At 42.0% G+C, this 27533-nt stretch overlaps 2 protein-coding genes across 5 annotated transcripts; one reads left to right on the forward strand and one right to left on the reverse strand.

Moving 5' to 3' along the window:
* Nucleotides 1-718: 718 nt before the first annotated feature.
* cnbp (CCHC-type zinc finger, nucleic acid binding protein) lies at nt 719-4769 on the reverse strand. 2 transcript variants are annotated; one of them, NM_001139745.1, is given in 5 exon segments: nt 719-1730; nt 2123-2321; nt 2719-2784; nt 3179-3301; nt 4609-4653. In NM_001139745.1, coding segments are annotated over 4 exon segments (504 nt in total). In that variant the 5' UTR covers nt 3300-3301; nt 4609-4653; the 3' UTR covers nt 719-1612.
* A 908-nt stretch (nt 4770-5677) lies between these two features.
* LOC106566757 (RAF proto-oncogene serine/threonine-protein kinase) lies at nt 5678-26456 on the forward strand. 3 transcript variants are annotated; one of them, XM_045693066.2, is made up of 18 exons: nt 5678-5797; nt 5987-6057; nt 13569-13795; nt 14208-14320; nt 14691-14793; nt 16821-16978; nt 17782-17874; nt 19659-19812; nt 20449-20491; nt 20632-20747; nt 21142-21259; nt 21469-21553; nt 22040-22216; nt 22419-22465; nt 22625-22743; nt 23179-23310; nt 25925-26059; nt 26247-26456. In XM_045693066.2, the coding sequence occupies exons 3-18, from the start codon at nt 13595-13597 to the stop codon at nt 26385-26387; spliced, it is 1935 nt and encodes a 644-aa protein (XP_045549022.1). In that variant the 5' UTR covers nt 5678-5797; nt 5987-6057; nt 13569-13594; the 3' UTR covers nt 26388-26456. The 3 variants fall into 3 exon arrangements, with proteins under 3 accessions (XP_045549022.1, XP_045549021.1, XP_045549023.1); XM_045693065.2 differs by lacking the exons at nt 5678-5797; nt 5987-6057 and adding exons at nt 7229-7469; nt 7700-7733; XM_045693067.2 differs by lacking the exons at nt 5678-5797; nt 5987-6057 and adding an exon at nt 7229-7469.
* The last annotated feature ends 1077 nt before the right edge of the window (nt 26457-27533 follow it).

The following is a 27533-nucleotide window of genomic DNA, read 5'->3' on the forward strand; positions in this document are numbered from 1 at the left end:
GGTCCCAGTTGTCTTGACCGCACGACTTCCCAGTTGTTTCGAACGCAGCATTTTATTAGGCACTGTTGAAAATCGTAAACAGCGGCAGAACTCTACTGCGGCTCCAGCTGCCATTTTGAACATCAGGTGGAGCAATAGATTTGCAGGGGAAAACAGCAGCAAGAATACTGGCCATTTTAGAAGTATAGATTGATGAATTTTGTCTACTGCACTGCACCAAAGTCATACAAGTGTATTAATTGACTTAATCGATATGTTTCAATGGATTTATTTCAAATTTCTGAGACCAAATAAGGGCCGAACTGACTGCAAAATTGACAACCGGAGAGCTGAAGCACAAGTGGGTCTTTATATATAGGTCGGCTAAATTTACACTGCAAGTGCCACCCAAGGGTAATTTGACATGGAAATCTGAGCTATGGGTTAGAGATGACAGGAGGATTCCCTATGGAGTTTGCCACAATCTGTTCTATATTCTCTCTGGGAAGAAAACCCTGCCTAGTCCTGTACTATAACTGCTGACAATGCAAGGCCACCCCCAATCAATGAGTTTGTCAATTTGTAAAGAAAATGTTAGACGACACATTTCTAGGGCAGGGTTGTTTAAGTTGTTCAACATAAAGAACTCAGAACTGCTGACCAATATATACACAACTACATTCAAGAAAGCAATACAAGACCTAGAAGAAATAAGCATTGAAATAAATTCAATCACAAGAATCTTCCTCCCCGTGCTCCTCCCGCTTTATTGATAGTTTAAAATTACATTTCTATGTTCTACGACTTCAGATGCATTTTCCTTCCGACTTAAAAACTGAGTACAAGCAAATTTGATTTTTTACAGTAGTCTAAGTGATATTGTACAAAAATAACATTTGATTTGTGAAAACATTCTCCATTCCGAAATAACTGCTAATTCTGATGAACTGACAACTATTTTTGTTGTTAATTGTACATCCAAGGTAAGTTTCCAAAATATTTTTTTGAGGAAACGTCTACCATGGTCTATTTACTGATACTCCTTTAAATTGTAAACAGATTTCTTTTTATAAAAGAACAGAAGATTCTTTAAATTCTTCCAAAATGTAATGGCATTTATCGATATAACATGCAGTTTGTTATCGCCCGGCACTTAGCTGCTTGTAGGGCCCAGATGCAAACAGCTCATATGTTGTGAACCGTTTCCCATGTCATACTCTCTTGGCCAACTCATGTTATCCCACTAAAACAAACCAAAAATAACCATACATGGAAGTTCAGGTTTCTTTTTACTCCCTTCTTACTGAGACTTGCTTTCCACAAGCCCAGAGGTCCTCTCTATCCCATATATTTAGTCCCATTCATTCATCTCTGTTCACCAGTGGCTTGGAAAGGGGGATTCTTTAACAAAGCATTATACATAACACCGCTACCAAACTAAACAAACATTTTTTGTATTGAATGCAGAAAGATTTTTTTTCCCACCCCTTTCTTCATATTACATGTTGAGAGGCTCACTGGCCCGGGACTAGCCTCTGTCAGCCAACCTTTGGCCAGTGAAGAGGATTCAGAGAAAAATAATACAACCAACCATCAATCAGAAAAAAATAGGAGGGGCAACAAAGGGCACTGATTATGCGGTGGCTTCGATGGTGCACTCTTTCGCCAGGTGGCCGGTGTTGCCGCATTTGTAGCAGTTCACCTCACTGGCTTTGCTGCACTGCACAGCAACATGGCCAATCTCGCCACACCTGGAGAGAGGAGAGAAATCATTAGGATTTCAGTCGACCAAGCATAAGAGTTATCATTTACATGGCTTTGGCGGAGACGGGAACTAATCTGGAAACAAAAAGCGGATGGACCATATACACAGCACAAACATACATACATCTTCATACACAGCATAACTACTTGAAAGCTTTTAAGACTACAGTAAACCCATTTACGTCCCCAAAAGAAGGGGGTACCAGAGGCTGCATGTCACCCTCGAGAAGACTTGTCGAAACACGTGCTGCGTTTGTGCTTTCAGCAGTTGTTAGTCAAGTTTGCTCTGTACATGGAAACATGCAAGTATGAGTCGTTACCATGTGTATTTTTTTTTATTTTTTTTTACAAACAATATTTTTACTAAGTGGCCACTCACCTGTAACATTTGACTTTATCACAAAGTTTCTGGATGTGGCCAAAGCCACCGCAGGAATAGCACTTCTGCTCGTTGGCATGGTCACAGTCGCGGGCCACGTGGCCAGCCTTGCCACAGCTGTAGCAGCACTGCTCCCTCTCCTTTTTGGGCTCCTTGCAGTCCCGGGAAATATGGCCACTCCTGTGGCAGTTGTAGCAGGCTGAGGAGAAAGAAAAAAAAGTTATGTTAAAGATTTGTTCTTTAAATTAACATGTAATATGGCATTCTGTCAGAACTACGTCAAAGCAATTAACAGCATTGCTATCAATACTTAATACATATCTTTCAAAATACCATTATTCAAACAAGAATTTGTTTTATACAACGTTAATAACATGTAATAAACTTTCTGAAATACCATGTGTCCCCAGATCCTGAATAACAGTAGGACCTAGTACATAGTGACAGTCACAAGAAGGCTGCAACTATTGCTCACTGTAAAGCTGAACAAGTCCATAACGGAACGACAAGTTTAACGTTAAGAAAACTGGGAGTTGGGTTGACAAAACCATTGGCATGTACTTAGCATTCAATAAAGGAAAGAAAAGTATTCTCACCATCCTCGGTCTGTTCACAGTCCCTGGCAATGTGACCTTGCTCTCCACAGCGATAGCAGAACAGATCTAGAAGAAAGGTGACCAAGGTTTACTTTATACTCATCCGGGAAGAAAACACTGGCAACCCTAACTCTGAGGAACATGTATCGTTCTGCTGCCATGTCAGCTAAGTTGACATTGAACTATGCGATTGTGAACTAAACCAACAGAATCACCTAACAGATTGTGACTAAGACAACCATGCTTTTTCATTTTAATATCCCAGTGGTAACGAAGTGATAGGACTACGTGAAAACCCTGAAAGCAACCAACAGTGAGGTTATTCCCCATAGGAGAAGGCCTTTGTGCTCAGCAAACTTAAGGCATCTGCTGATTGTCGTTCATACATCTCTGCTTGACAAGCCAGTCTCACACACGGTGTAGAATGGGTGAGGTGTGTCCCAAAAACCAAGAAAAGTACCCTTTCCTCTTCCTCTGCCCCTGCCGCGGCCACGCCCCCCACTCCCAGCTTCAGGACAGTTCTTGATCCAATGCCCAGGACGGCCACATCGAAAGCACTCACTGCTGCTGCTCATCTCCATATCTGAAAAGAAAACAGAAAACACTTAACTAAAACCACACTTTTGGCAAGTCACTTCCAAAGCGGCAGGAATTCTAAGGGTATAGTAAATGATGCATTCAACAGTGGAGTCAAGGTAGGATTGGCCAATAAAAGTTGGGCCAATCCATGGCTTGTTCCGGGCCAATCCATGGCTTGTTCCGACTCAATCAAGTGACTGACCAACTCAATCAACCATGTGCTGTTAGCTTGATTATCAGCCCTGCCTACAGACATTTCAATTTCTAGTTTTATTTTGACTTTGTCAAGTTGTCAACTAACGTGATTAAACAAAAATATGTCACTGGACGTAGGTTAAACGTTGGGTGGTAATAATACAATTCCCTCCTGTGCATGACTATACAAAAACGTTGTTTAACGTTGATTTAACGTCACAATTTTGAGGCTGAAATGACTTGGAAACAATGTTGATTCAACCAGTTTATGCCCAGAGGATGGGATCAAGCTAGCTCGTGGCTACTATTCTAAAATGTAAAAAATAATGATCCGTATGCCACCTGAAATAAGCTACATTTCGTGGTGGTTTGGTCATGTCTACCCCTGTTTGAGCAAGCTGACATGCGGGCATAAACTATGAAAGGGCCTAACACGTTACCCTACAACGCTAGCGTAGATAGCTAGCTAGTAACGTCGGTAGCTAATGAAACACATGTCACGTCTGGCCAATTGATTAACGTTAGCAATGCTAGCTACCTAGCAAACACAAACCTGGTTAACTGCAAAATATGGCTTATTCTCCCTGACAATTTGATCTACCGAGGTACTCTCTATACAGATCCATAAAAAAATGTAGTTATCCACGGTAAAAACATGACCAGTGCATGAGGCTTTCTGGCCTTGTCACGTTGAGATTGCAGCAGTTTCTAGCTGTAGCAAAATGCAAACACCACCTCTTGAATGTGGCATTGCTAGGCCGCGCAGCAGCCATTCAACGTTCTAAAAATTGCAGTTATCAAGCACATTCACAAATACTTCGTTTCAATAGTATATTGCTAGACACATTAATCTGCCATATTTTAATGAGGAAAAATTCTAATTTAATAGGGCTAATTTCCCGCGCATAACGACAAAGTCGAAGTTAGGCCACGGACCCAATAACGTTAGAAAAGGCTAATGCTACCCGTTAGCTAACATCAGCGAGCCATTACCGCCATGAAAACACATGATTTCGGATATTTATTTTATGGCGCCTCTAAGTTTGATACTTTAACTAAGATCTAACATATTACAAATACACCGATCTTTTCTAATTAAATGTTTTTATTACTCACCTTACCTAGCTACGAGATTCTCTGCTGTTTACGCCTCCTCTCTCCGTTGCGCCACATGCGGTGTGAACACGAGTTTCTAGTGATCATTCACACTATCCAGTCAAAGCTAACGCAGCACTTGGGCATGGTCTTTTTCCAGGACCAATAGCAAACGAGCGCACTTGGACACCTCCTCCATAGAGTGGCGAATCACTGAACAAGACAGCAATTATGTCCCGCCTCCCAAGTTTCCAGTTCCTGCGGTCTGCTGTCAAATCAAAGGTGATCTCATATTGCCGTATTTTGATGTTTCTTTTGCCATATATTACACGTAGAATTGCTACAATTATAGCCTAATACAATCATGTAGCCTAAGAACTTATCATTCCTCTATGGATATATTCTAATAGCTTTCCACCTCCAAATATCACATTAAAAGAGCTGTATGTAGGCTAAAATGCATATTATGTATCAGTGTTGACTGACACCAATCTTCTCGTGGGCATGCAGGTAATCAATCAAATACAATTATTTGGTATTCAGTATTGAGCGTAGCTAATGACCTTGGATCATTTTGATATAAGGTAAAAGGTTCTATAACGTGTAAGAATATTAGTGTATGGGATAAATAGATGCAGACTGACCCATCCCGTTCCACACAGAGGTTGCATCATAGATTGGCTATTTGAACACAGTGCTGGTCAGTGAGACAGACATTACACTGAATCATGGAGGCTAAGCATTTCAGCTCACTGCTCTGAGTGCATGGTCAGATCAATAAGTGGGAAAGATGCAATAATCCATATCTTAAGGTGGCCTGCACAGTCATGAACGTGGAAAGGATAGGCTGATTTCACTATGGTGATGTGTGATATTGAAACCCTCAATACATTGTTTTTCAAAACTCTACATTCTCTAAATTGAATTTCATCATTTTGGTTTAGTGAATACCAGTGATTGGACACTTTCCCCTGAAATAATGGTTTTCTGTTTTCCTCCCAACACTGCAGCTGACGTTGCACTGGGATGGATGATTAGACTGCATCCTAATGGGATACCTTAAGATCGTACACTGATAAAGCCCTGCCCTCTTCCTCTTAGGCTGCTTACAAAGTGTTTGCATTGGTATTTCCTGGTATTTGTTGCTGTCAGGATATGAATTAGGTAGTTGCTGGAATGGAGATTAAATCAAATATATGATCAGAAAATGGTGAGCATTTGACAGGAGAGAGAGGATATGATATGCAGCTATAAAAGTAGGATGATATTAGCTTTTTTTATAAGGATGTCATCTGCCCGTACATTCAATGTGTGCCCATAGCATCAAGGAGAGCAGGCTGCTGGTCTGTGCTGGTGAGGAGAGCCACATTACCAAATCTCTGATCTTTCTCCACAATAGAACTCTGGGCTCTTTGATGTCGTAATCTACCTCAGGGGACCTTTGGCTGGGGACCTGATCTTGAACACATGGTGAGTAGAAGGTTTGAAGGTAAGATAGGACCCTAAGATCCTATTGCTCCATTTAAGAGCAAACACTTTTAAGCTTGTTCTTTGCTATGAGAAAGGACTCTATTTCATGATGAGAACAGCATGTTTCAAATAAGATAGATGCAGTACATTTAAGTTCAAATGATTTGCAGGTTTTATATATTTCAAGTCACCATGCAGGTTTTATCTATATCAAGTAACCAAGATTTTAAAATCTCTTGTCAAAAATCTAATAGACAGGCCTGAAAAGATAGCGTAATTGTAGATGCTCACTGAACTAGGCTATGGGTAGTGCCTTCTTTTTACCAGAAGGGGTGCTTTCTATTCTTTTGATGGATTTCTCATTCTGCAACTGAATATAAGCATATAGTCTACAAATATTGTTGAATAATATAATTGCCTGCATCTTATGCTGATTCACCATATATTGCACAGATTCACAGATGTTTGCAATTGAGCAATGTCCTTTTTGTTTTGATAGAATGACTTATATTTTGGTGAAAAGTCTGCCTATTGCAATCAACACATTTTAATCATCCTGAATGCCTATAGCTAGGCTAAATCTTGTCTAATTAGTGTCACGGTTGTCGTAAAAACAGGACCAAGGCGCAGCGCGCGTAGAGTTCCACATCTTTATTCCAAAGTGAAACTTCAAGCAAAAACAAATAAATAAAATAAATGTGACTACATGGTGCACAGGCACAAACACAAAACAATATCCCACAAAAACAGGTGGGAAAAATAGCTACTTAAATATGATCCCCAATTAGAGACAACGATTACCAGCTGCCTCTAACTGGGAATCATACAAAACACCAACATAGAAAATATACACTAGAACACAACATAGAAATATAAAACTAGACTACCCCCTAGTCACTCCCTGACCTACTACACCATAGAGAATCAAGGGCTCTCTATGTTCAGGGTGTGACAGTTTGTCAACCTCCATCACACATTCAAAGTGCATTAATAACATAAGTGTGGTTGTTTTCTATTAAGCTACACCTCCACTTTTTGGACTTTGTTTACTTTTCACTAGTTATTCACATAAAAAGTAAATATCATAGTGTCAGAGTGGGTGGGCTGACTTAAATTTGTGTCCTCATTTTTGCGCTGTAAGTTGTATGGCTGAAATTCTTGTTATGACTGTGGGGTCCTGTTTCAGTCACTGGCGTCAGGCAGGCGCACGACATGAACTCAAACTCTTTCACCTTCTGTTTATCGCCGTAAATATTGATTGGTATCTGAACAGCATAACTACAACCACTTTTTTAAAGTTTTAATTTGGCATCAGGCAAATAGAAGCGGGCGGTTGTAGAGTGTCATTCACATGTGACTTTGGGAAGGTGTCTGTTGGACTTGTAGGCTAGTATTTTTTTCTCTCACCCAGGGTAAGTAATGTAAGGAAGGCTAAAGATCTTTTTAGGGTTTGGTTGAGTAACACATCGGGGTTCCTTTCATGTTGGTTATTATTTCATAGTTTGAAATGGTTTGATACTTTGATACATTGTTACTTTCTTTCCGGGCTAAACATTTTGGATTGATCATAACCCGCTACTTTTTTTTCTTTCTGAATGCGTTGCAAATATGACGATGTCATCGACTCCACATTTTGCTCAAGTTATGGCGGAGCTGAAGTTTTCTAGCTTGTGTTGGTGAGTTTGCTCTGGCAGTGCCATTAATTCTGCACAAAATTGGATTGCAGCTGTCGTCTTGTTGGAGTCAGTAGAACAAATATGTGTATTTTAATGTGATAGGAAAATGGTGATAGATCTGTCTAAAGTTTCGGGTGATGAAGGAGTTTGGATCGTACGGAAAAGGGCCCTAGATAGGCTACTGTCATATTTTAGACAGCGTGGCATTGTTTATGCTATTTCAATCTATGTTTAGAGGAAGAGTTGAAAATAGACTCTAAACTTGTGAATTAGAGGACTGTGTCTGCCATTTCTACCACTATTCTCCTGCACAAATATATTTACTTATCTTGTAAAATGTAAATGCATTGCATATAACACATTCTATTCTCATTCTATAACACATTGGCATTTGTCAGCTCAATTTTTTTTGAAAGATGGAATATGTAGTTATAACCCACTGGGCACAAACTGGTTGAATCAACTTGTTTCAACATCATTTGTCAAGGTATTTTGACGTGGAATCTATGTGGACAATACACTGCATTTGCAAAAAGTGTTTTGAGGGTGACATTTTAACCACAGTATTATGTCATCATGGTAACCAATTTTCAACATAGGCAAACCTTGTATAACATATGTTGGATTTGAACCTTTGAAACAACATCAGATCTTCAACGTTATATCCACTATCTGAAGGCAGCACCTTCTACTGAGAATTGATCTATTCTACAGCTACTTTTATCCATTTGCTCTCTCATCAAGGTTTGATAAGTATCAGTGACTACTACCAATGTGCTGTCATGAGAATGATTACTGAGAGATCTCTTAATAGATTCACTGTTGCTATTGAAGTCATTCCAAAGATTAGGTTTTTAAAGAGCAAATTAAATGTAACCATACACTATAAACCATATATTATCAATGATACTACACTGAACAAAAATATAAATGCAACATGCAGCAGTTTCAACGATTTTACTTAGTTCCAGTTCATATAAGGAAATCAGTGAATTGAAATACATACATTAGGCCCTAATCAATGGATTTCACATGACTGGGAATACAAATATGCATCTGTTGGTCACAGATACACTATACAGTTGAAGTCGGAAGTTTACATACACTTAGGTTGGAGTCATTAAAACTCGTTTTTCAACCACTCCACAAATTTCTTGTTAACAAACTATAGTTTTGGCAAGTCGGTTAGGACATCTACTTTGTGCATGATACAAGTAATTTTTCCAACAATTGTTTACAGACAGATTATTTCACTTATAATTCACTGTATCTCAATTCCAGTGGGTCAGAAGTTTGCATACAATAAGTTGACTGTGCCTTTAAACAGCTTGGAAAATTCCAGAAAATTATGTCATGGCTTTAGAAGCTTCTGATTGGCTAATTGACATCATTTGAGTCAGTTGGAGGTGTACCTGTGGATGTATTTCAAGGCCTACCTTCAAACTCACTGCCTCTGCTTGACATCAAGGGAAAATCAAAAGATATCAGCCAAGAACTCAGAAAAACAATTGTAGACCTCCACAAGTCTGGTTCATCCTTGGGACCAATTTCCAAACGCCTGAAGGTACCACGCTCATCTGTACAAACAATAGTACACAAGTATAAACACCATGGGCCCACGCAGCCGTCATACCGCTCAGGAAGGAGGCACGTTCTGTCTCCTAGAGATGAACGTACTTTGGTGCGAAAATCCTAGAACAACAAAAAAAGGACCTTGTGAAGATGCTGGAGGAAACAGGTACAAAAGTATCTATATCCACAGTAAAACGAGTCCTATATCGACATAACCTGAAAGGCCGCTCAGCAAGGAACAAGCCACTGCTCCAAAACCGCCATAAAAATCCAGACTACGGTTTGCAACTGCACATGGGGACAAAGATCGTACTTTTTGGAGAAATGTCCTCTGGTCTGATGAAACAAAAATAGAACTGTTTGGCCATAATGACCATCGTTATGTTCAGAGGGAAAAGGGGTTGGCTTGCAAGCCGAAGAACACCATCCCAACCGTGAAGCACGGGGTTGGCAGCATCATGTTGTGGGGGTGCTTTGCTGCAGGAGGGACTGGTGCACTTCACAAAATAGATGGCATCATCAGGATGGAAAATTATGTGGATATATTGAAGCAACATCTCAAGACATCAGCCAGGAAGTTAAAGCTTGGTCGCAAATGGGTCTTCCAAATGGACAATAACCCCAAGGATACTTCCAAAGTTGTGGCAAAATGGCTTAAGGACAACAAAGTCAAGGTATTCGAGTGGTCATCACAAAGCCCTAACATCAATCTTATAGAACATTTGTGGGCAGAACTGAAAAAGTGTGTGCAAGCAAGGAGGCCTACAAACCTGACTCAGTTACACCAGCTCTGTCAGGAGGAATGGGCCAAAATTCACCCAACTTATTGTGGGAAGCTTGTGGAAGGCTATCCCGAAACATTTGACCCAAGTTAAACAATTTAAAGGCAATGCTGCCAAATACTAATTGAGTGTATGTAAACTTCTGACCCACTGGGAATGTGATGAAAGGAATAAAAGCTGAAATAAATCATTCTCTCTACTATTATTCTAACATTTCACATTCTTAAAGTAAAGAGGTGATCTTAACTGACCTAAGACGGGGAATTTTTACTTAGATTAAATGTCAGGAATTGTGAAAAACTGAGTTTAAATGTATTTGGCTAAGGTGTATGTAAACTTCCGACTCCAACTGTATATACAAAAGTATGTCAACACCCCTTCAAGCTAGTGGATTTGGCTATTTCAGCCACACCGTTACTGACAGGTGTATAAAATCGAGCACACAGCCATGCAATCTCCGTAGACAAACATTGACAGTAGAATGGCCTCACTGAAGAGCTCAGTGACTTTCAACGTGGCACTGTCATAGGATGCCACCTTTCCAACAAGTCAGTTCATCAAATTTCTGCCCTTCTTGAGCTGCCCCGGTCAACTGTAATTGCAGTTATTGTGAAGTGGAAACGTCTAGGAGCAACAACGGCTCGGCCGCAAAGTGGTAGGCCACACAAGCTCACAGAACAGGACCGCCAAGTGCTGAAGCGCGTAACACGTAAAAATCGTCTGTTCTCGGTTGCAACACTCACTAGAACCAAACTGTGTACCAAACTGCCTATGGAAGCAACGTCAGCACAATAACTTTTCGTCAGGAGCTTCATGAAATGAGTTTCCATGGCCGAGCGGCCGCACAAGTCTAAGATAACCATGTACACTGCCAAGAGCTGGCTGGAGTGGTGTAAAGCTCGCCGCCATTGGACTCAGGAGCAGTGGAAACGCGTTCTCTGGAGTGATGAATCACACTTCACCATCTGGCAGTCCGACAGACAACTCTGGGTTTGGCGTATGCCAGGATAACGCTACCTGCCCGAATGCATAGTGCCAACTGACTTGTTGGAAAGGTGGCATCCTATGACAGTGCCACGTTGAAAATGAAGGGAAATCGTAATGCTACAGCTTACAATTACATTCTCAGCGATTCTGTGCTTCCAACTTTGTGGCAACAGTTTTGGGAAGGCCCTTTTCCCTTTTCAGCATGAAAATGCCCCAGTGCACAAAGCGAGGTCCATACAGAAATGGTTTGTCGAGATTGGTGTGGAAGAACTTGACTGGCCCACCCAGAGCCCTGACCTCAACCCCATCAAAAATCTAATCGCCCAACATCAGTGCCCAACCTCACTAATGCTCTTGTGACTGAATGGAAGCAAGTCCCTGCAGCAATGTTCCAACATCTAGTGGAAGGGCCTTCCCAGAGGAGCGGAGGCTGTTATAGCAGCAAAGGGGGGAACAACTCCATATTAATGCCCATGATTTTGAAATGAGATGTTCGACGAGCAGGTGTCCACATACTTATGGTCATATAGTGTATATTATCACTTGTGAATGATGCCCAGCTTGTATGCAGTATGGGCAGAAACAGCACATGGCTTTTTTTGTGAATTTTTCAAATCATGGTCGCACACCTCATGTAGACTAGCCCATAGACCTATATGTTTTGGTAAGGTTTGTATCACAACTAAAGTGGCCCAATAACGTATTAAAATTAAGCACATTAATCCACTTTACAACCGATGTAGAGCCTAACTGGCATACAATACATAGGCAATGCTTGAGTTTCAAGTTTGAGGAAGATCATTTCCCTTTATAATAAAGCATTACATGCATAATCACATTTGCGGTCACTTTTGAGAATGGTGTTTTCCCACTAATTCATTGCATTTTGTAACATTTGCGGCTTAAAGCCTACTGCCGTGTGCTCATTGCTGTGCTTATGATGTGAAGAAATAGCCTAATAGGTTATCAACATTTAAAGCTACACGTTCTGATCTGTTGCATCAGCCTTGTTGCTTTTAAACTTTTTTTGATGAGAATGGTTGCGTTATTTTGGAATCTATCGCATCCCACAGCTGTCCCAGACTGTTTGGAATATTTATTTCTCGCACAGGACAAGTTGACCAATAGAATAGGTCAACTTTTGTACTATGGGGGATAGTAGATGGACATAAACAGCAAAAGCACTAGCCTGTTAGGCCTACTCATCTTGTTGGCTGACGAAAAAGTAAATGTGGACAGCGCATATCTTCAATATGCGCTTCAGAAATCGATAAAAAGGATGCGTGCAGTTGCATCCCCGATGTGTCTGTCTTCACTTGTAGCCTACTTCAGAGCTGAGATTCCTGTGAGAAGGACCTGATTACGTGACGGGCATTGGCTAATAAGAATTTAGATATCCGAGAGAGCCGTGTCAGTGAGAGGTGCTTTGGTGCACACAGCCGGGAGAAGGGAATTATAATTATTATATTCAACCCAGGGCACAACGACTACTGGCTGCAAAGGACCGGGATATTCAAGGCATTATCAAGTGCTTGTGAAATTGCGAATGAGAGACTGATGAAGTGTGTACAGCCTGCACAAAAAACAAAGCAGAGTTCATGCCTTTCATGTAACTTTTGTGAAATCATCATTAGAGTCGCATCATGCAGCCTTAGAATGTATGAAAAATCGAAACATATTGCCCAATGTTTGAATCACTGTTAAAGTTGCATAAATAACTCTAAATTAGGCATATAGGAGCACCAGTTTCTTTTTTAACCGCTCAACACAGAATAGCCTCATGTGCGCGCTCCCTCAGAAATAGTTTGGATAAAATATCCTTTCTATTTTATTCAGCTATGTTCAATTGTATTCTTAATACTAGAAAATAACATAAAATAATGCCACGGAATTCTAAGCAAATCTTGTCTGCTAAATGAACTAGTGTAGCCCACAGCCATATGGCATAGCCATATCAGGGCCTAAGGACATCTGAAATAGACTACATTTTCTTCATATCATGTTTCTTTAGACCTGTCTAAAATAAGTCATGGATTTATTGTGATGGTGTAGGCTATATTAAATGGATTTATTAGACTTTTTAAAATGTTCCAAAGGTCTGCATCAGTGGCTTGTAGGCCATGCGTGGAAGCCAGGAGATGCCAAATGTGTTTATGTTAATTAACGGTCAATTACCGTGAGACCGGCAGTCATTTGCTTGACGATCAATGGCTGACAAAATGGCATGACCGCCACAGCCCTAATAGGACCATTGCTGTATTGACAGTACTCTTTTTCCCGTGGTCAAATAAAATCACAGAATGTTTTGGAGAACTGTCAAATCCTACTAGCTACTACCACTACTACTACCAGGTAGACTCCTTTCTAGTTTTCTCAGCTAGTTTTCAGAATATGAAATGTATTGGAAGTTGTGAGGGAATGAAGACAGACACTGCATAAACATTGCTATATGATGAATTCCAACCCAATACTTTGACTCCCACTATGTCCCCAGAGCGCTGAGAGCACCAGTGTTTGCTGATGGAGCACCTCCAGGGAGCATGGAAGACCCTGAGCAATGGCTTTGGGATGAAGGACTCTGTGTTCGAGGGTCCTTGCCTTTCCCCGACCATGGTGCAGGACTTCCCCTCCCAGCGCCGCTCCTCCGACGACAGTAAGATCCCCGACTCCAAGACCAGCAGCACCATCCGCGTCTACCTCCCCAACCAGCAGCGCACAGTGGTGAGTCCATTAGAACAATAATAATAATAGTACATTACTAATCATACATTTCATTTGAAGAGCCTTTCAAAACACCCAAGGACACTAAACAAATGGAATCAATGAAATACAGTAGTTTAGGGGACGGTGAGTGAGTGGGATTATGGAAACAACAATACACTGCTGCACTAATGTTGTTTGAGTGGGGGCTTAATTAACTGAGTCACATAAGTGCAGTGTGGCAGTCTGTTAGTGGAAAATTGCTACCTAAATTGATTGTCATCATCATACACAGACCAAAGGGCATACCATTATTCCAAATCATCCCATTATCCCAAAAGATAATATATTATGTACATGTTTGTGTTTTCACTGGTCCCAGTAAGTGTTGTTGTTGTAGTTGTTGTTGAGTGTTTTAGTTGTGGTCCCTCAGGTGAATGTGAGGCCAGGTATGACCCTGCACAGCTGCCTGATCAAAGCGCTGAAGGTGCGGGGCCTGCAACCGGAGTGCTGTGCTGTCTTCAGACTGCACCCAGGACAGAGGAGGTATGCACTGGGGACTGGGGACGGGGGGATCAGAGGGGTATCACTGGATCTCCGCAGTGTAGGTGAAATGATCCCTAACCACTGATACAGGGTGAGGTATTATTTCACCCACCTAAGGTTAAAAGCTAGGATTGGGGGTGGCGCAAGCTGATCCTAGATCTGTGGTTAGGGGCAACTTCTACCTTGAGGTAGGTCCATATGATGCTGTAAGAAAATGTTTTATTTTTTGCTAAAAAAAAAAATCTGCAGCTATACAACCTTTCAGGCTAAGACATGTTGAATGACCTTTTCTTGTAAAGGTTGGTTGTGTCAGTCTGTGCTCTCTAGTATGTGTTACCTTACTTAATGTGTCATGTCCCTTTTCTAACAGTAAAAAGTCACGTATGGATTGGAATACCGACTCTACCTCACTAATTGGGGAAGAACTGCTGGTGAAAGTTTTAGATCATGTCCCCTTGACGACGCACAACTTTGTAAGTAGCCCATAACGCAGGGGTTTCAAATTTATTTTACCCCGCGGGCTGCATTCGGTCTTAACCGAGGTACGGAGAGCCGCGCATAAATGTATTATATTTCCTTGTTGTAAACATTTGCACAAAATAGTCCTCTATACATAGCTTTTGTATTTTTGATGCTCCCTCACTGTCTAGCTTTCGTTTTGATAACGGTTAGCAAGCCGGACAGAGTGGAAAGACTATACAGTTGAATTCGGAAATGGACATACACCTTAGCCAAATACATTTAAACTCAGTTTTTCACAATTCCTGACATTTAATCCTAGTAAAAATTCCCTGTCTTAGGTCAGTTAGGATAACCACTTTATTTTAAGAATGTGAAATGTCAGAATAATAGTTGAGAGAATGATTTATTTCAGCTTTAATTTCTTTCATCACATTCCCAGTGGGTCAGAAGTTTACATACACTCAATTGGTATTTGGTAGCATTTCCTTTAAATTGTTTAACTTGGGTCAAATGTTTCGGGTAGCCTTCCACAAGCTTCCCACAATAAGTTTGGTGAATTTTGGCCCATTCCTCCTGACAGAGCTGGTGTAACTGAGTCAGGTTTGTAGACCTCCTTGCTTGCACATACTTTTCAGTTCTGCCCACAAATTTTCTATAGGATTGATGTCAGGGCTTTGTGATGGCCACTCGAATACCTTGACTTTGTTGTCCTTAAGCCATTTTGCCACAACTTTGGAAGTATCCTTGGGGTTATTGTCCATTTGGAAGACCCATTTGCGACCAAGCTTTAACTTCCTGGCTGATGTCTTGAGATGTTGCTTCAATATATCCACATAATTTTCCATCCTAATGATGCCATCTATTTTGTGAAGAGCAGCAGTCCCTCCTGCAGCAAAGCACCCCCACAACATGATGCTGCCACACCCGTGCTTCACGGTTGGGATGGTGTTCTTCGGCTTGCAAACCTCCCCCTTTTTCCTCCAAACATAACAATGGTCATTATGGCCAAACAGTTCTATTTTTGTTTCATCAGACCAGAGGACATTTCTCCAAAAAGTACGATCTTTGTCCCCATGTGCAGTTGCAAACCGTAGTCTGGCTTTTTTATGGCAGTTTTGGAGCAGTGGCTTGTTCCTTGCTGAGCGGCCTTTCAGGTTATGTCGATATAGGACTCGTTTTACTGTGAATATAGATACTTTTGTACCTGTTTCCTCCAGCATCTTCACAAGGTCCTTTGCTGTTGTTCTAGGATTGATTTGCACTTTTTGCACCAAAGTACTTTCGTCTCTAGGAGTGTTTATACTTGCGTACTATTGTTTGTACAGATGAACGTGGTACCTTCAGGCGTTTTGAAATTGCTCCCAAGGATGAACCAGACTTGTGGAGGTGTACAATTTTCTTTCTGAGGTCTTGGCTGATTTCTTTTGATTTCCCCATGATGTCAAGCAAAGAGGCAGTGAGTTTGAAGGTAGGCCTTGAAATACATCCACAGGTATACCTCCAATTGACTCAAATGATGTCAATTAGCCTATCAGAAGCATCTAAAGCCATGACATAATTTTCTGGAATTTTCCAAGCTGTTTAAAGGCACAGTCAACATATTGTATGTAAACTTCTGACCCACTGGAATTGAGATTAAGTGAAATAATCTGTCTGTAAACAATTGTTGGAAAAATTACATGTGTCATGCACAAAGTAGATTTGCCAAAACTATAGTTTGTTAACAAGAAATTTGTGGAGTGGTTGAAAAATTAGTTTTAATGACTCCAACCTAAGTGTATGTAAACTTCCGACTTCAGCTGTATATGTAGAGACTGTACATTTCTACACAGTTTCATTTTGGTTTTAGTCATTTAAATGTCAATTTAATATCATGTCCCCCCAAAAAAAACAACATTGAAAAAACTAAAATCCGCGGGCTGGATTGAATGGCCATATGTTTGACACCCCTGCCATAAAGGATTTTACACTGTTTACCCAGGCCGTTAGCATCGGCTGGAAAATAATGAAATACTTAATTTTCCTCTTTAACTTTCAGGTTCGGAAAACATTTCTGAAGTTGGCCTTCTGCGATATATGCCAGAAGTTCCTTTTGAACGGTTTCCGTTGCCAAACATGCGGCTACAAATTCCATGAGCATTGCAGCACCAAAGTGCCCACGATGTGTGTGGATTGGAGCAACATCAGACAGCTCCTGTAAGTCTCCTCTCCTCTACTGTGCAGCACAAATCAAAATGGCTGCTAACACATAACTGTTTGTATTGAATAGCAAGAACACTTACAAAACAATATAAATATTAACAGTACAAGTATACAGCAATGGGTGAATAAACAGTATAAGGAACATACTGACAAAAGAGCTAAGTAAGATAAATGATTGTGGTGCTCTCACAGTCTGCATTGAAGATAGATATTTACGTAGAGCATTGTTTTACATGCAGGCTTTAGGTCTCCAGATTTCAACAATAAGCATTTGTAGATGGCTATCACTGGCCATGAAGAGATACATTTGTAGATGGCTATCACTGGCCATGAAGAGATACATTTGTAGATGGCTATCACTAGCCATGAAGAGATACATTTGTAGATGGCTATCACTAGCCATGAAGAGATACATTTGTAGATGGCTATCACTAGCCATGAAGATATACATTTGTCGATGGCTATCACTAGCCATGAATAGATACATTTGTAGATGGCTATCACTAGCCATGAAGAGATACATTTGTAGATGGCTATCACTGGCCACGAAGAGATATATTTGTAGATGGCTATCACTGGCCACGAAGTGATACATTTGTAGAGGGCTATCACTAGCCACGAAGAGATACATTTGTAGATGGCTATCACTGGCCATGAATAGATACATTTGTCGATTTGTTCTTTCTTATTTATGTTGGATTATTGAGAAGGATCCTGCAAGTAAGCATTTCATTGGACAGTGTATACCATGTGTATCCTGTACATATGACTAATAAAGCTTGAAACTCTCTCTCTAGGTTGTTCCCGACACCAGGTGAAAGTGGGGGTCCATCTCTTCCTCCTCTTACTTCTCGGCGAATGAGAGAATCGCTGTCCCGACTCCCCAGCAGGTAAAGCCACCCCTCCTGCTCTTGAACTTTGACCTATCACTTCCGACCCATGAGTGATACTGGATCCATGGACCTCTTTCACCCTGGTACTGTGAGCAAGGCTATCTCCAGGCAGCAACAGAACATCAGCAATTAAATAACTACAGAAGTACAGCAAAAGTCTTCCTCTTGACTTACCATTTAATGACGGATAAGGGTTGCGTGTGGTTGTAATTGATTTAACTACAGTACAGTAAGGTTTACTAAGTCCTTTGCTCTCAGAAGTAATGGTGGCCAAATGTTAAGGGTTCTTTGGTTGCCATGTTTGACTGGCCCTCAGCTGATGCAGCTGTAAGCTGTAAAGCACCTTAACCCAGGCCTCAAACCGAATCAATGCCTGTTTTTTGTCTCCAGCTTTATGATGTAACCAGAGGTGTGAAAAGAGGCTGTTGTTTCAGAAGCATTTATAACAGTTTAAAAGCACTCAGATAGTTGCCAAATTAGCTCGCACACAGTATCAAGTTGTTCGGTGCAGAACAATCTCAAATGCTCTTCGAAACAAAGTCCTGTTTTGGCCAAAAGGGCGATTTGTTCTCATATAGTGCTTTACAGGGTTAGAACTGTGGTCTAATACATTATGAGTGCTGTTATGGTATGTCACTCGCATGGAGTGCCACTTTCACCAGTAACTGACAGTACAGTACAATATACTTTCCAGTCAGCAGTGAACCAAGACCAGCATCACACTAAGCATCACTGAATCAACAAGAACTTTAATGAGAGCGCAAGGAGAATTGTCACCTACCACCATTCTGAAAGGCTAACTAGCAATCATGAGTTGCATAGGCTCCTAGAAAAGCATGACACATGCAAGAAATTAAAAACCATATCCTTTCCCTTCAAGTTATTGTGAAATATGTACTATGATATTGGATCTTAATTTGATTACTCTGTTGTTGCTGAGAATTTTCTTGCGCTGCAGGAAATGCAGATGAGCGTCAAGATTTACATAAATTCACAGAAATATATGTAAATCTCCTGCACTAACAAACGGTTATATTAGCAGAATTGCACTTTTCATGTAGCCCAATTTTGGCCAGCTAATAGCCTAATCACAGATTAAACATTACATCGGCAGAAAAGTGTGAAAGTTAAACTCCTGTTGCTGTAGGATTCTTTTGCTGCGACAATACTGTTCAAATTAAGATCCCACATCTGTACCATGTGAATGAAGAGATACACTGAGGTTAAAATATTTCCCCTAGTGAATGGGGTAGTATTTGTAGAATGGAAATCCTAATACCTAGAACATTTTCCTGTTATTGAATTTAGTAGAATCTCAATGTGTGCAGGACTGTGTTTGTTCAACTATCAAGAAAGTAGAGGATAGATTTTGAGATGTAGTGTCAAACTGTCACTGGCTGAAACAGAAACTGCCTTCTAACCATCTCACATAGTGAGGGTGTTCTAGGGTGTGCCTGAGAGAAATGTCACATAATGGCAGAAATTAAACTGACAAGCTGCCATCCACTACAGCCCTGTGAGATTGATTATAAGAAGTTGTAGAATTATCTTATGTGTGAATTATTATTATTATTTTTTGCATTAGAAGAGCCACTCAACGGTATCTCAGACTATGATAAACAAAAATAGTAATTATTCAATCATGGTAATAATATTTGATCCTTGATTATGCAAACAATTGTCATGAAAAAAACCATGACACTATTCTATCTTACTGATGCACTTAATGTGTTGTGTTCAGTGTCCCTAAGCCTGATGTTGCCCCTGTATTCACCCCTCAGCTCTCTGCACCGCTGCTCCACCCCTCACGCCTTCAACTACACGGCCCCCTACCCACCCACGGGGGGCGCTCTGTCCCAGAGGCAGCGCTCCACCTCCACGCCCAACGTCCACATAGTCAGCACCACCATGCCCGTCGACAGCAGCATGATCGAGGTAACAACGCCAGGAATCTCAACCATCTTCTCTGCGTAACTTTTGTAATCCCTCCCTCCCTCCCCCTTACTCTTTCTACTAAGTAATTAATCTAGCATAATTACAATTTACTTTGCATGATTTCCTTGACTGCGTTCTATTCTCTTTGTTTCATTTCACTTTTTATATCCTGCACTTTACTGTATTCCTTTCTGATTCATTCATTTCCATACCCGTGTATTTGGAAAAATGAAAACTTGAATGCTGTATCTAATATGCCCACAAAATGTAATACCTGGGTAGCACTCTCTCTCCTCGTCTCCCTTTCCTTCCCTGTCCCACTGTGTTGTGCCCTGATGGGGAGTAGCTAGATGTTCTGAATACCTCCCCTAGCTCATGGTGCAGGTGTTTCTGGCTGAAGAGGAGAGTAGGTATCATTCGCTTCTCCAATTCTTTTGTTGAGGCGACGTCAGAGAGCCCAGACAAGGTTAGGAGGCAGTGTTGTGTGATAAATAACATGGCATGCCTTTCAACAGACTAGTATCCACATGCTTTTATAGTTTCTGTATCTAACTGAATAATGAAACTGTTGAATGACTTGTGTTCATTTGATATGTGTAAAAATCTGCAAGAATATTTTGTTTTGTGTTTTCCTAGGAAGCAATGCGTAATCATGAAGCAATGCGTAATCATGACTCAGGTAAGATTTTAAAAGATGGTTACCCCACATGAGTGTCTCAGTTTCTGCTAAGCTAATGGAAACATACACAACATTCCACAACAACACTTTCTGTCATAACCTGCCATTCTAAATACCATTGGTCCATATTCCCTTCCTAGGCGGGAGTTCCCCCAGCCAGAGTCCCACAGGCTGGTCCCAGTCCCAGTCTAACACCCCAGCTCCAGACAGACGAGAGAGGGCTCCTTCATTCAACACTCAGGAGAAACACAAAATAGTAAGTTAGACAGCCCCTGTAGTTTGTACACTGACTGTGAATGAATAGCATCTCAATAGTACTTTTAATTCCTAGATTCTTAGAAAAAAGGGTTCCAAAAGGGTTATTCAGCTGTCCCAATAGAAGAACACTTTTTGGTTCCAGGTAGAACCCTTTTTGGTTCCAGGTAGAACCATTCTGGGTTCCATGTAGAACCCTTTCCACAGAGGGTTCTACATGGAACCCAGAATGGTTGTATCTGGAACCAAAAAGGGTTCTTCAAAGGGTTCTCTTATGGGCCAGCCGAATAACCTTTTTAGGTTCTAGATAGCACCTTTTTTTGTAAGAGTGTAGGAATAACTGCATAAGTGAATTAGATGGAGAATGTGGCCTTATATTGACTATCCTACTGCAGCATCCGAGGGACAAGCGGGACTCCAGTTACTACTGGGAGATTGAGGCCAGTGAAGTGGTGCTACACTCCTGTATCGGCTCAGGCTCCTTCGGAACGGTATACAAAGGGAAATGGCACGGTGAGCATGCTTCTGGATGGCACCTGTTGGATAAACACAATGCTTGTAATGCTTGATTATGCTGTTTCGAAGGTCTACAAAGGTTTGTGAGGAGTTCTGGATCTTCCAATCATGCCTATGAGTTGACTTGAACACTTGTACTGAGCCTAGTGTACATGGTCACACAGCAGCTTAGACAGTTTCTGTACCACGTTGTTTGTCTGTTGTAGGTGACGTAGCGGTGAAGATCCTAAAGGTGATTGACCCCACGCCAGAGCAGTTCCAGGCCTTCAGAAACGAGGTGGCTGTCCTTAGGTAAGAGAGCATGAGAGTAGTGAGGAGAACTATAATAATAATAATTTGGTGGGTGCTTATATTTGTCCTATTGCACACATGTACAAGTGTGTATTAATTGGAAATGTGTTTTTTGCATATCCCAAATCCCACTGAGACACTCTCAGAGAGTGGGGTCATGACCTGGGTCTGCCATTATTAACAGCGACCCCTATAGAGTTAAGTGTCTTGCTCAAGATTTTTCACCTTGTTTGACTAGCAACCCTTCGGTTACTGTCCCAACGCTCTAACCACTAGGCTTTCTGTTGCAATATAGTGATATTCTTATTGTATTCATCACTTTAGAGAGAGCAATAGATTGACCTTATGTGTTCATTCTTGGTAGATTATCTTCATGCAGCATTATTTCAACTTTGTTTTGGTGATTTCCTCTTCCTGTATCGCTCTCTCACTCTTGCTCTCTCTCGCTGTCTGTATGTCTCTCTCTCTCCTTCTTTTTGGCTGCAGGAAAACGCGGCACGTCAACATCCTGTTGTTCATGGGCTACATGACGAAGGACAACCTGGCCATCGTGACCCAGTGGTGTGAGGGCAGCAGCCTCTACAAACACCTTCACGTCCAGGAGACCAACTTCCAGATGTTCCAGCTTATAGACATCGCCAGACAGACAGCTCAGGGCATGGAGTGAGTCCACACAGCAGGGACTAGCTTAGGTGTAGATTGGTGCTACTTATAGCTCTATAGGAATACTAGGTTTACAAGGGTGTTAGCTTTAGATTGACGCTATAAAAAGGTGATAGCTTTAGAAGGATCTTATGTTTATTATTGTTATTAACATGCAACTGTAATGTCGTAAATTCCCATTTTCACTGTATTTTTCTTTCAGCTATTTGCACGCCAAAAACATCATCCACCGGGACATGAAGTCAAACAGTATCCTTTTCTTCACTGTTTTAAGCTCTGTCACTTTGTTGTGACAAATGAATAGAAAATAGTGTTGGCTTGAAATTAGACAAATGATGTATGAGCTCAGTCGTATTTTTCACAGATTCAGCAGTCTGCCACAGCTCTGCTTCCTTGACAGTGGTACAGATATCTTCCTACATGAGGGCCTGACGGTGAAGATAGGAGACTTTGGTCTGGCCACGGTCAAGGCCAGGTGGAGTGGTTCTCACCAGGTGGAGCAACCCTCAGGGTCCATACTGTGGATGGTCAGTAAGAGGAAAATGTCAATGTCACGCTAGAAGAAAAAATACCTTACTTTCGTTGCTGTTGAGATTGGGCCTGAGAGATGGGGTTAAGGCAGGGGTGGGCAACTCCAGACCTTGGGGCCTGATTGGTGTCACACTTTTTCTCCATCCCTAGCAAACACAGCTGATTAATCAAATTGCATTCTAAACTGAAGATCATGATTAAGTGGTTATTGGACTCTCAAAACTGTGACACCAATCAGGCCCCCGAGGACTGGAATTGCCCACCCCTGGGTTAAGGGGAGCAGTTTCTTAATCTGGGAAAATGTGTTCGTTTTGGTGGCCGTGCACTCCAGCAATCGTGCACACCTTTGAGATGTACTCATTATGGTTCCTGGAATTAAAAATGAAATCAATTTAAACAAGTTTGTGTGTTATTCTATCCTCTGTTCTCAGGCTCCTGAGGTTATCCGTATGCAGGACAACATGCCCTATAGTTTCCAGTCTGACGTGTACTCCTACGGTGTTGTCCTCCATGAGCTGATGACGGGAGAGCTGCCATACTCACAGATAGCCAACAGAGACCAGGTAAACCCAGCCTGCCACACTGCCATCTCTAAAACCAGTCTCTATTTCAGTTGTGCTAAATGTAGGGAGAGATATAGGCCCTTGACCTGTCCTGCCTTGTTTGATTTTAACAAATCAAATATAACTAAGATTGTGTGACCCAGTTTCAGCAACTGGCATACATTTACTTATTTCTATCTAGTATCTCTCTCTCTCTCTCTCTCTCTCTCTCTCTCCGTCTCTCTCAAATCAAATCAAAGTTGATTTGTCACGTGCGCCGAATACAACAGGTGTAGACATTACAGTGAAATGCTTACTTACAGGCTCTAACCAATAGTGCAAAAAAGGTATTAGGTGAACAATAGGTAAGTAAAGAAATAAAACAACAGTAAAAAGACAGGCTATATACAGTAGCGAGGCTATAAAAGTAGCGAGGCTACATAGAGACACCGGTTAGTCAGGCTGATTGAGGTAGTATGTACATGTAGATATAGTTAAAGTGACTATGCATATATGATAAACAGAGAGTAGCAGCAGCGTAAAAGAGGGGTTGGGGGGGGGGGGGCACACAATGCAAATAGTCCGGGTAGCCATTTGATTACCTGGTCAGGAGTCTTATGGCTTGGGGGTAAAAACTGTTGAGAAGCCTTTTTGTCCTAGACTTGGCACTCCGGTACCGCTTGCCATGCGGTAGTAGAGAGAACAGTCTGTGACTGGGGTGGCTGGGGTCTTTGACAATTTTTAGGGCCTTCCGGGTCGTATGCACTACCCTCTGTAGTGCCTTGCGGTCAGAGGCCGAGCAATTGCCGTACAAGGCAGTGATGCAACCAGTAAGGATGCTCTCGATGTTGCAGCTGTAGAACCTTTTGAGGATCTGAGGACCCATGCCAAAACTTTTTAGTTTCCTGAGGTGGAATAGGCTTTGTCGTGCCCTCTTCACGACTGTCTTGGTGTGTTTGGACCATTCTAGTTTGTTGTTGATGTGGACACCAAGGAACTTGAAGCTCTCAACCTGCTCCACTACAGCCCCGTCGATGAGAATGGGGGCGTGCTCGGTCCTCCTTTTCCTGTAGTCCACAATCATCTCCTTAGTCTTGGTTATGTTGAGGGATAGGTTGTTATTCTGGCACCACCCGGCCAGATCTCTGAGCTCCTCCCTATAGGCTGTCTCGTCGTTGTCGGTGATCAGGCCTACCACTGTTGTGTCGTCAGCAAACTTAATGATAGTGTTGGAGTCGTGCCTGGCCATGCAGTCGTGGGTGATCAAGGAGTACAGGAGGGGACTGAGCACATGCCGTCAGGAAGTCCAGGATCCAGCTGCAGAGGGAGGTGTTTAGTCCCAGGATACTTAGCTTAGTGATGAGCTTTGAGGGCACTATGGTGTTGAGCGCTGAGCTGTAGTCAATGAATAGCATTCTCACATAAGTGTTCCTTTTGTCCAGGTGGGAAAGGGCAGAGTGGAGTGCAATAGAGATTGCATCATCTGGATCTGTTTGGGTGGTATGCAAATTGGAGTGGGTCTAGGGTTTCTGCGATAATGGTGTTGATGTGAGCCATTACCAACCTTTCAAAGTACTTGATGGCTACGGACGTGAGTGCTACGGGTCTGTAGTCATTTAGGAAGGTTGCCTTTGTGTTCTTGGGTACAGGGACTATGGTGGTCTGCTTGAAACATGTTGGTATTACAGACTCAATCAGGGACATGTTGAAAATGTCAGTGAAGACACCTGCCAGTTGGTCAGCACATGCCCGGAGCACACATCCTGGTAATCCGTCTGGCCCCGCAGCCTTGTGTATGTTGACCTGTTTAAAGGTCTTACGTCGGCTACAGAGAGCGTGATCACACAGTCGTCCGGAACAGCTGATGCTCTCATGCATGCCTCAGTGTTGCTTGCTTCGAAGTGAGCATAGAAGTGATTTAGCTCATCTGGTAGGCTAGTGTCACTGGGCAGCTTGCGGCTGTGCATCCGTTTGTAGTCTGTAATAGTTTGCAAGCCCTGCCACATAAGACGAGCGTCGGAGCCGGTGTAGTATGATTCAATCTTAGCCCTGTATTGACGCTTTGCCTGTTTGATGGTTCGTCGCAGGGCATAGCAGGATTTCTTGTAAGCTTCCGGGTTAGGGTCCTGCACCTTGAAAGCGGCAGCTCTACCCTTTAACTCAGTGCGAATGTTGCCTGTAATCCATGGCTTCTGGTTGGGATATGTACGTACAGTCACTGTGGGGACGACGTTCTCGATACACTTATTGATAAAGCCAGTGACTGATGTGGTGTACTCCTCAATGCCATCGGAAGAATCCCAGAACATGTTCCAGTCTGTGATAGCAAAACTGTCCTGTAGTTTAGCATCTGCTTCATCTGATCACTTTTTTATAGACCGAGTCACTGGTGCTTCCTGCTTTAATTTTTGCTTGTAAGCAGGAATCAGGAGGATAGGGCCATAGTCAAGTTCTGCCATAAGGACTGTCTTACAGGTGTTATTAGTGACTGGTTGTGACCTCCACAGAAAACAATAACACTGTAATCCCTCATCTCTGTCTCCACTGTCAGATCATCTTCATGTTGGGCCGGGGGTACCTGTCTCAGACCTCTATTCCTTACCCCTGACCTCTAACCCTTTTTCTCCCTCTATAGATCATCTTCATGGTGGGCCGGGGGTACCTGTCTCCAGACCTCAGTAAGCTTTATAAGAGCTGTCCTAAGGCCATGAAGAGGCTGGTGGCCGACTGCATCAAGAAAATCAAGGACGAGAGGCCACTGTTCCCCCAGGTACTAGCTAATGAGTTTTCTCTGTACATTATCTGGACACCTTTATTGGCTGAAGTGGATTGAAAGGTCTCTGGAGTTTAATGCAAATGGGACTATAGCAAAGGCCTCCAAATTTGATGGGAGTGCTTCCTGTTACTCATCCAATCTACCCCTCTTTCTCTCTCTCTTTTCCTCTCCTCTCTTCCAGATCCTGTCGTCAATTGAGCTGCTCCAGCACTCCCTGCCTAAGATCAACCGCAGTGCCTCAGAACCCTCCCTGCACAGAGCCTCCCACACCGAAGACATTAACGCCTTCACTTCCACCTATAGCAGACTGCCTGTGTTCTAGAACTACAATACCAAACCTGTCCCTCCTACCTGCTCCTGTTCCAAAACATACACGTGTGCATGAGCATGCCACACACACACACACACACACACACACACACACACACACACACACACACACACACACACACACACACACACACACACACACACACACACACACACACACACACACACACACCAAATATCTACTGTGGCTTATGAAAGTATTCACCCCCTTGGCATTTTTCCTATTTTGTTGCCTTACAACCTGGAATTAAATAGATTGTTGGGGGTTTGTATCATTTGATTTACACAACATGCCTACCACTTTGAAGATGCTAAATATTTTTTATTGTGAGACAAACAAGAAATAAGACAAAAAAACTGAAAACTTGAGCATGCATATCTATTCACCCCCCCCAAAGTCAATACTTTGTAGAGCCACCTTTTTCAGTAATTACAGCTGCAAGTCTCTTGGGGTATGTATCTATAAGCTTGGCACATCTAGCCACTGGGATTTTTGCCCATTCTTCAAGGCAAAACTGCTCCAGCTCATTCAAGTTGGATGGCTTCCGCTGGTGTACAGCAATCTTTAAGTCATACCACAGATTCTCAGTTGGATTGAGATCTGGGCTTTGACCATTCCAAGACATTTAAATGTTTCCCCATATACCACTCAGGTGTTGCTTTAGCAGTATGCTTAGGGTCATTGTCCTGCTGGAAGATGAACCTCTGTCCCAGTCTCAACTCTCTGGAAGACAGAAACAGGTTTCCCTCAAGAATTTCCTTGTATTTAGAGCCATCCATCATTCCTTCAATTCTGACCAGTTTCCCAGTCCCTGCCGATTAAAAACATCCTCACAGCATGATGCTGTCATCACCATGCTTCACTGTGAGGATGATGTTCTCGGGGTGATGAGAGGTGTTGAGTTCGCGCCAGACATAGCGTTTTCCTTGATGGCCAAAAAGCTACATTTTAATCTCATCTGACCAGATTACATTCTTCCATATGTTTGGGGAGTCTCCCACATGCCTTTTGGCGAACACCAAACGTGTTTGCTTATTTTTTTCTTTAAGCAATGTCTTTTTTTCTGGCCACTCTTCCGTAAAGCCCAGCTCTGTGGAGTTAAAGTTTAAAGTGGTCATATGGACAGATACTCCAATC

Source organism: Salmo salar, chromosome 13, assembly GCF_965601325.2.
Source record: "Salmo salar chromosome 13, fSalSal1, whole genome shotgun sequence".
NCBI classification, from domain to species: domain Eukaryota; kingdom Metazoa; phylum Chordata; class Actinopteri; order Salmoniformes; family Salmonidae; genus Salmo; species Salmo salar.